Source organism: Spermophilus citellus (assembly GCF_964194105.1).
Source record: "Spermophilus citellus genome assembly, chromosome: 3".
Classification (NCBI taxonomy): Eukaryota; Metazoa; Chordata; class Mammalia; order Rodentia; family Sciuridae; genus Spermophilus; species Spermophilus citellus.
In genome coordinates, this window is record NC_138184.1 from 216,462,745 (window position 1) to 216,472,866 (window position 10,122).

Sequence of the window (10,122 nt, forward strand, 5' to 3'; positions counted from 1 at the left end):
AGATTCATAAGAGGGGTTTACGGGCTGGGGATGTGGCTCAAGCGGTAGCGCGCTCTCCTGGCATGCGTGCGGCCAGGGTTCGATCCTCAGCACCACATACCAACAAAGATGTTGTGTCCGCTAAAAAATAAATATAAAAAAAAAAGAGGGGTTTATAATATCTACCCTAGGAATTACTTAAAAGGCAAATTAGAATACTAGGGGCTGAGGTTGTGGCTCAGCAGTAGAGTGCTCCCCTAGTAAGTGAGAGGTGCTGGGTTTGATCCTCAGCCCCACATACAAATAAATAAATTAAACTAAGTTAATAAAAAAATTTGAATACTGTCTCTACTGTGGCTTTCATAGAGCTTGGTACATAATTATTTGTTCAATAAATAATAGTTACTGTTTGTGTCAGAACTGGGATTTGAACTTCATGTATGGGAATATATTTCAGCAAAACAAATAGAAATATTCAAACTGATGTACCAGAACAAATAATTATACAACACTTAATCAAGCCCTGCTATCAACTAAAATGCATGGCTCAAAGCAATGCAAAAGGAAAGAGAAACTACAGAATAGGAGAAATCCTATTTAAAACAGTAGTACTGTAGAGGAAGTTTTATCCAGCAAAAGGCAAATTATCTCCTTGTAAACATAGAGCAGTTTACTGAACTGAATGGTAACCTCAATATGGGTATTGATTGATTAGCAGAAGTCATTAGCCAATGATTCACAAAGAAAATCCTCAAACTTGCAAGTATCACTTTTTAGAAAACAAAGTTCTATGTAATCCCTAAATTCAATAGCAATATAAAAGGAAATTTTAAATATAGTTAAACCAACAAATGTAAGAAATAAGATTTTTATCACTCCATTAAAAAAGAAAAAACAGATCGTGTTTTTTCCCTCTTTAGAGGGACCATCTAAAAAATTGTACAGGCAAAATAGTCCCTAAATTATAAATAATGTTTTAAAATACAGAATAGTGCAGGTTACCAACACACTTTAGGAGTTTAACATGGTTTTCACATTTCAAACAAGGTCAAAAATTTTTTTAAAAAGATAAAATAAAAAATATAAAATGAAAAATCCTAAACATATTGTGTACAACAAATTGAAACAAAGTGTCTAAACACATTAGATTACATAATATCTCAAAACAATTATGGATTTGTATGTATAGGTTTGTTTCCTGGAAATACAAGTTGGATTTATAAAACAATCAAGGAAACGTGAATACCAACTTGTTTTAGATGATAATAAAATTATAGTTTTTAGTAAAATGTGATCATCTTGCTGTGATTTGTTAATAAAATATATTTCTTATCTATTAGAGGTATGTAAGTCATTATGAAACAAATAACTGCAGGAATTTGCTTCAACACAACACATCGGAGACAACTGTGGAAGACTGAATAAATGAAACAAGACTAGCCATATTTTAAACTGTTGAATCCAAAATGATAGGTAGGAACATACATGGGGCTCATCAGTCCTCTCTCCACTTCTGAGTATGTTGAAAAACTCCAAAGAAAAAATTAAACTTAAAAAGTCAATAAAAACTAGTGAAGAATTTTTCATTACAGAACAGATAAGAACAGAAAAAAAAAAAAGATCACAAAGCCTTCCAATCCTGTTATTCAGGATGGTTCTAGAATGTTCCTTCCTTTTCTGTCATCTACCCACTTCCCCTCCTCTCATCCTGGGTGATTTCTTGTTGCTGGTGACTCAGATGACTGTCTCTAGACAAATAAATAATTCCCCATATCTCAGAAGCAGACTTTCAAACTGTTGCCTCACAACATACTAAGTAAATATTTAAATAAGGGAGCACATATTCAAGCACTTTTTAAAAAAATTTAGAGTGAGCTGAAATAAACAAATAAAATTAAAAAAAAAAAAAAAACCTCATCAACTTAGTCCATTTGAAATACACCTCCTTTGCCTGTTTTGTTACATGTTTGAGGGGTTTTAAGGAGCAGTGGCCACAGGCATGCTCCGCAATGTCTGGATGCAATTGATAAGGTCCACATCTATAGACATTGCCGAGCATGCCTGTGGCCAGTGCTCGTACAGAAGTGCATGACTAGAGTATGTTTTACTAGTAAACGCATGACCAAAGTTTAACAACCACCATTTTGGACAACAAGTACCACTTACCATTTTTAAGTACGCCAGTGTGAAAGTACTCTATCAAGAAAAAATAATTTAGCCGGGCACGGAGGCACATACCTATAATCCCAGCAGTTTGTGAGGCTGAGACGGGAGGATGGAGAGTTCAAAGCCAGCCTCCTCGGCAATTTAGCCAGGCTCTAAGCAACTCAGTGAAACCCTGTTATCTAAACAAAATACAAAAAAGTGCTGGGGATGGGGCTCAGTGGTTGAGTGCCCCTGAGTTCAATTCCCAGCTCTCCCTGCAAAAAAAAAAAAAAAAAGAAAAGAAAGAAAGAAAAGAAAAAAGAAAGTAAAGAAAAAATAATTGAGTAGAAGTACCTAGGGACAGAAAAATTCGGGAGAAAAATGCGGCCTTAAAAATCATCATTAATTCAACAAGGCATTCTTTCGGAAAAGACAGATGAACTGAGAGGCAATGAGAGACTTCACAAAAAAGGGTTTGGTGCTCTAGTATGTGAAGAAAGAGGATTAAGAAGTTAAGGGGGACTGGGTTGTGTGGCTCAGTGGTAGAGTGCTGGCCTAGCACATTGGAAACCCTGGGTTCCATCTTCAGCTCACATAAAAGTAAATAAAATAAAGTTATTGTGTCCATCTACAATTAAAATAAAATATATATTTAAAAAAAAGTTAGGGCTGGGGTTGTGGTTCAGTGTAGAGCGCTTGCCTAGCACATGTGAGGCCCTGGGTTCAATCCTCAGCACCACATTAAAAAAAATAAATGAATAAACTAAAGCTATGAAAAAAAATTAAATTAAAAAAAAGTTATGGGGAAAGTCGGAGAGCCTGCCTGGAGGGAGTTTGGCCCCAGGGCAGCTGTTGCTCAGAGGCAGAGATGGAAAAACTGGATTCAGAAGACAGGTCTGGGCAGTGGATACATATTTGGAAGCCATCTTTATAGATATGACAGCTGACCCCATAGGAGTGAGCTCTCTTAGGGAGAGATTTGGAAGACAATTAAATGGGTTAAGCCCAAGGTTATATATTTATAAGCATATAAATATATATATATTTAGAAGGCATAAAAAAACAAACAGAAGCAGCAACTTGAGAAGTAAACCGCACCATTTCATAACTATTTGAGAGAGCGATCCTGAGAAAGGGTGGTAAACGTTTTGGGCCACCGCGCAGACGGTGGGAAAGGAGGCTGGGCGAGGTAGCCTCCAAAGGGACCATTCAGGCCAGGTGGTGTGGCCACGCTCCAGATAGGAGAAAAGCGGTACTGAGGGCATAGAAGGGGCCGGGAATCGAGGACCAAGTAGAGCCCTGCGGCTCCCGCCAAGGAGCCGATCCAGGTGCGCAGCGCGGCTGGGCTGCTGGAAGACACAACCTGTCCAGAGAGGAGGGAAGCAGAAAAGAAAAAAAGTTTAAAGACGCCAGAAAGCGGTGGTATTTTCCTACGTTCCCAAGCCTGCCTTATCCAAAGTCTGTATTATTAGGATTCAGGGCAAAAACAGGGCAGCGGGTGAGCCTCGTCGCCACTGGGCAATATCGCTTTGGCCCTGTTCAAGGAACGGTCTGGGGGCGCTGGAAGGAAAGGAACCGCAAGGGTGGGATCGCGGGCGCAGCAGGGGCTCTCCACCAGAAGCAGAGAAGTGAGAGGATGAGGAAGAGGCCGAAAGTTGCAGGGCCCTGTCAAGGTCGCGCCTCTCCGGGAGCAGCGGTCCCCACGGTCCGGCGGATCAGGGCCACCGGGAGCCGCCCCTCCCTCCTCGAGCACTCACCTCTCCGACTGCGAATAGTGGCACCGGCCCAGCAGGTTGAGTTTACAGAGATGCAGGTTTTCGCAGGCTCTCTGGCAGTACTTGCGACGGCAGACCCGGGCTCGAGTGGTGGCCACCACCGACCGGGTGACGCCGGCCCTGCTGCCGGTCTCCAACACCACGAAGCGGTCGGGCCCGGCCGCCTCCAGCACCTCGCAGAGCTGCACCTCGGAGAGAGCGATCTTGTCGAGCAGCGCTTCCAGGGACATGCGGCCCCCGTGGGCGCACAGGATTTTGGTGATGAAGCAACACACCTCCGGGTCAGCCATGGCGCGCTCGCCTGCTCGCTCGGTGCGCTGGCCTGGCCGCTGCGCGGGACTCGGCTCCGGGGAGAATCGAAACTTACAAGTGTGCCGGGGGCGGCCGCGGGCGGTGCCGTACGCCGAGTCCCGCGGTTTCGGTTTCCAGCTGGGCTCTAGGGTCAGGAGGCCAGGACACACCGACGGCGTCCTCGGTTCGGTTAGATCTGGGTCAGATTTAAAGTCAGCGGCGGGCGATCGAGTGAACAGCCAACAAGCGCTGGCAGATTTACTGGCGACGCAGCAGCGCGAGGGCAGTCCCCTCTCGGTTCTAGGTTCGACGAGGGTCGTTCCCCAGCTGGGTACCGCGAGGCCTCCTCGGAACGAAGAGGAAGTAAAAATGGTCTGGGGCTCTGGTGGGGGTTTTTATAAACCAGCCCCAAAGGCGATGACGCGTCTCGATGGCCCACTTGAAGCGTCCTCTGGTTCTCTGCCCCACCCATCCCCGGAAAGAGCTGACCTTAGAGAGCGCTACTTCTGGGCTGTACCTCCGGTGATAGAGAATCTTCGCTACCACTCCAAGATTTAAAAATTATTTTCCTCACTTTGTACTTGAGAAAGTAACTTGAGAAATACGCACTGCCATCAAGTGGAGCCCGGAGGACACCGAGGTTCCCAAAATCTGGCCCCGGGGGCCCAGATCGCCATGCGCCTGATCTAGGACTGATGTGCACACTTTTTCCGACACCACCGACCCCTCTTAAAAGACAGCGATTATTACTTTTTCTTTCATTCATTCATTCTTTCTGTGTCGAGGACTTTGTGAAGAACCACTTTTGACCCATTCTGGTCTTCCTATGATCGCCAACCTAAGTGCCCCACACCGCTGCTTAATCCCCCACAGCAAGAAGTCACAAGTGGGCGTGCTCAGACACGTAAAATCGGTGACCTCCCACCACCCATCTCCCCAAACTTGGCATGGATTTTTTAAGTGAAAGCCTTTGAGCTATAAAACGTGCAGAAATAACTCTTGCCTTAACGTCTACCCTTATCTGACTGAAGCAGAACCTCCGGAAAATGCAGCCATTAACGCCCCAGTAAGAAGTTTCCTGCGTTCTCAGCTGCCTGGGAGACACTGCACCCTTCCATTAACATTAAAAATATAAATAAATAAATAAATAGCCCAAGAGCTTTTTTCCACAATCTCTGTTGAAGCCCTAACCCCCATTCCTGCTTTTGTTGTATAGAGATATGTAAATCTTTACCTCAGAATAGTCCTTGAATTTCTCCTCACTGGAAGCTTCTGAGAGTACTTGTGAACTATTCTAATTTGCAGGGCCCCAGTGGGCTCAAGTTAGAAAAAGAAAAAGGTTTTCCTCCCATCATCCCAAAATAAAATAACTGAACCATTGATCAGAGAGGAAATAAGCCCTTTAAAAAAAAAAAAAAAAGATAACAACAGTAAGAAACTCCTTGTTGCCAAATTAGAAATTCTTCAAAAAGACAATTGGGAAATCTCAGTATGAAACTTCATGATAGTGGAACTGTGTCTCAGTGTACTATGGTATAAAAAACAGCCAAATTGGGGCCCACATAGGATCATCTGATTTCTCATTGCCTCTGGCTGTTGCTTCTATAGTTGTGTTTTAATCCACTTGGCTTTATTTGTGGTCTGACAGGTTCCCAGGAGCCTTTTATTATTAAATCAATTAAGTCAATGTGTTTACTATCTATCTACTTTGGGGCCTTTACATTAGTTAGTTGCTCTTATCATGCAGATATCTAAGAAGCAGCCTTTGCACCCAGGGTGCATGTATTTGGGAAGACTTGGACAAACTTTAATAGTAAGGGAGTTGAGTTGAAAGTGGTGGTACACACCTGGAATCCCACATACTGGGGAGGCTGAGACAGGAGGATAGCAAGTTTGAGGTCGGTCTCTGCAATTTAGCAAGACTCTCTCTCCGAATAAAATTTTTAAGAGAATTGGAGTTGAAGCTCAGAGGTAGACTACTCCTGGGTTCAAACCCTAGTAAAGAAAAGAAAAAGACTTATAATCCCAGTGGCTTGGAAGGCTGTACAGACAGGAGGATCTCGAGTTCAAAGCCAGCCTCAGCAAAATGGAGGCCCTGAGCAACTCAATGAGACCCTGTCACTAAATAAAATACAAAATAGGGTTGGGGATATGGCTCAGTGGTTGTGTGCCCCTGAGTTCAATCCCTGCCCCTCCCCCAATAAAACATAAAGAAAGAAAAAGAAAAGAAAGAGAATCATCCTGATGCGATGGGCAGACAGGAGATTAAAGAATGAAGAGTCCAGCTTGGTGAGAGTGTTTGGGAGCACAGATATATAATTCCCTTCACTTTGAAGTCATGAAAAACAATTTGAGTTATGGGAAAGAAGGACAAGGGAAACATTTAGAGAATTTTTTAAATATATATTGTCACGTGTCAGCTTCTCGGAAATGAGATACTGACACTGACTCGATGTGCAGAAGATTTCCTGGGTGTCACACCAGAGGAAGCCAAGGGGGGAAGTGAGAGCCCTCGGACTTGCCTGCAGACCTCACAGTCTGCCAGCCCAAAGGGGCGCTCAGGAGCCAAAGCTCAGCCTGGGGCAGAAAAGGCTGGGCCCCTGTACCACTGCCTTCCTGTCATGGGTGGAGGCCACCAGAGAAGATGAAAGACCAGGACAGATCTGCAAGGAGCTGAAGCTGCAGGCTATGAGCTTAACATGCTCCTCTGAACCGGGCTGCAAGCCCTGGGTTAAAGGGCAACCTGAGTGACACACTGCAACAGCAATAGTCGATCCTTTGTACCACATGGCTTTCCTTCTCCATTTGTATTTAGGGAACAGCTATTTCAGAGCTTTACTTTTCACTAGAAAACTTAGAAGAGGACAGTTAATGGAATGAACTATGGTGCATGTCACCACAGTGGGTCTCAAGGCCACGACTGGTCCTCATCATTTCCTCATCAATTCCCCTCACCCTGAGCTACCACTCAGCAAATCTCAGTAGCTTACCAGATCAGGTGTCTCAATCCTCATTCCTATGCAATGTGAGCACATTCTCCAGCCAGGGTTGCTAATCTTGTCCTGTCCTTCAACAGCCACAGTTAAGAAAAGGAGGACCAAGAAATAACCCAGCTGGGTGAGGCGGTACACCCCTGTAATCCTAGCGGTTCAGGAGGCTGAGACAGGAGAATAGCAAGTTCAAAGCCAGCCTCAGCAAAAGTGAGGCACTAGCAACTCAGTGAGCCTCTGTCTCTAAATAAAATACAAAATGGCTGTGGATGGGGCTCAGTGGTCAAGTGCCCCTGGATTCAATCCCTAGTGCCAAATGAAAAAAGAAATAACCCATAACCCAAATAGGCCACTGGAGTACCACACGTATTCCACCATGCCCATCGCATAACAGCAGTTCTACTTCCTTTGCTGACCAGCATCAATCACCTCTCATAAAATGGCCATTCCTTTTCTTACCTGTTAATCCCAGTCACTGGAGTTTTTAGGGAAAGGACCCCAGTTCCATGGGTGGTAAAACCAGGCTCAGCCACCCACTCCAAAACACCAACCCAAGCCACACAGTAGCAAAGAGTGGAAAGGAGCTCTGATTAGAGGGGGCATGGGGGAGGGGAAGAGGTGACCTAAGAAGTCTCTTCCAGGGGCTGACCAGGACTTTGAGGTTTTACAGAAAAAAAGAACAAAAGCATGGCTCGGGGGCATACATTGCACAGCAGGCCTAGAGGGTAATCTTGGTCAGGTAGAGTGGATCGTTATCTCAGGACTGGTTCTGAGAAGCCCCTGGACAGCCACCATGGCTTGAAGGGGTGATTGGGTTCTCTTAGTGAGAGGATTGCTCCTGCTTATGGGGGCTATATCATGGAGCAATCTGTTCTTCCAGGCTGCCAAGGCTTCCATTGCTGGGGGTAGTTTTGATCCTTTGTCACAAAGATCCTTATCTATCAGAATTGTTGTTCCTGGAATGCAAGGTAACTGCCGGAGAGAGAGTGGCTCAGAAGGGAAAAAGTTCACAAAGCAAATGGAGTCAGAGGGACAAAATGGAGGTGGTTAGGTCAAGGACTGGGCCCTCCTTTCCATTAGGAGGCCCAGTAGCCATCACTTGTAGTCCAATTGGCTGTGTCTCTGGGCAAGTGTGTCCCTCTGGGGAACCAGGACCTCTCACTCTGTGGAGTCCAGAGTTGTGGGAACGGGAAAGCCCAGTGAGTCACTGGAATGATGTCCAGGGAAGCTGTTTGTACTTCTACACATTCTTTCCAGATCCATATGTCCTTTCTTTTGGGGACACACACTAGAATCCTATCTGATTCAAGGCATATACAATCATGTCCTGGAGAATGCCATCAGCACAGTGTGTCACCTCCACACTGCCACTTCTGCCACACGCTTAGCTGGCTAGTCATCCATCTAGGAGCTTCTGTTTGGTGAGGTGAATGACCAGTGGATACCATGCTCATAGGCTCACTCCTAACCAACTCCTATGCCAAGAGTGCTGTCTGGTGCGCTCCTGTGTCATGTGAGATTCTTGTCTTTGAATCAGGCAATCTTTAAGCCTTCAGAGAGTGACACTCTTGACACCTGCAGATAGGAAAGGCAACTCCATATCCACAACAAAGCAAACTCCTGGTCTTTCCAAGACAAAGGGGACTCCATGCAGTCTACAGATTACCAAATAGCCTACTGGTGTTCTTTTTTTTTTTTTTTTTTTTTTTTTTTTAAATGGCTCTGAACTTTTCTTTTCTTTTTTTTTTTTTTAAATATTTATTTATTTTTATTTTTTTAGTTTTCGGTGGACACAACATCTTTGTTTGTATGTGGTGTTGAGGATCGAACCCGGGCCGCACGCATGCCAGTCGAGCGCGCTACCACTTGAGCCACATCCCCAGCCCCCTACTGGTGTTCTTAAGGAGAATTTAGCATTGGTCTTCATGTCCAGCAGATTGAACCTCCAAAGGTGGCAGCAACTATTTTCATTTTGGCAGGCAGTTGTCTATGCTGATAGGCTCTTGCATTCCCTCCATCTCTCTAACCATGTCATCTTTATTTGGGTACCCAACCAATAGCAGTGGTGGAGGAGACCATCACAAAAACTGGGAAAAGCATTATCCAGCCTAGTGATTTTGTCTGATTGGTAGGTGCATCTTCTGTGGTAGGCACTTACTAGTAAGCTCAACAGGGGATACAAACATCTTTCCATTTGAGATCCCCCCACATGGGCCTGTACACCAGACCTTCTTGTCTCTGATTCTCCAATCTCTTTCTTTCAGGCCCTCTATCCCCACAGGTAGCCTTCCTTTGTGAACCCAATTGCTATGGTTTGAATGTTGTTTTAGCCAGCTTTTTCTCTGTTGTAACCAAAAGACCCGACAAGGACAATTTTATTTTTTTTATTTTTTTTTAATTTTTATTTTATTTTAATTTTTTTTAATATTTATTTTATTTAGTTCTCGGCGGACACAACATCTTTGTTGGTATGTGGTGCTGAGGATCGAACCCGGGCCGCACGCATGCCAGGCGAGCGCGCTACTGCTTGAGCCACATCCCCAGCCCCCGACAAGGACAATTTTAGAGGAGGAAAAGTTTATTTGGGGGCTCACAGTTTAGGAGGTCTTAGTCCATAGGTGACTGCCCATAAATCACTTTTATTCTAACCTAAGGCCATTTTTCCATATCATGGGTGTGATGAGTACACTCTAAACTCCTTCCATCAGGGAGATTATCACTTATCACCTTTTTTACAAGGCCTTCCTTGATGACACTGTAACATGGCTTCCATCCATTTTTAGCAGGATGCATGTACTGGGCAGACCTCTCCATCACCCAACCTTGGTCTTTTCCCTTCCTTCTTTAGAGGTTTATGGAATTCCCTCATGAAGTAGGACAGAAGAGGCTGGGCACCTGAGGAATTTTCAGGAAGCAGGTTTATTGACTGCAGAGTTCAGAGG

The 10,122-nt window shown here is 44.6% G+C and overlaps 1 protein-coding gene across 1 annotated transcript in view; it reads right to left on the reverse strand.

The window, feature by feature from the left end:
• ZC3HAV1 (zinc finger CCCH-type containing, antiviral 1) overlaps positions 1–5,255 on the reverse strand; it is a 53,205-nt gene extending 47,950 nt beyond the window's left edge. The window contains exon 1 of the mRNA XM_081285435.1: positions 3,882–5,255. Within this exon, the coding sequence (XP_081141561.1) occupies positions 3,882–4,189 (308 nt within the window). The 5' untranslated portion in view covers positions 4,190–5,255. The remainder of the gene's footprint in view (positions 1–3,881) is intronic.
• Between the last annotated feature and the right edge of the window lie 4,867 nt (positions 5,256–10,122).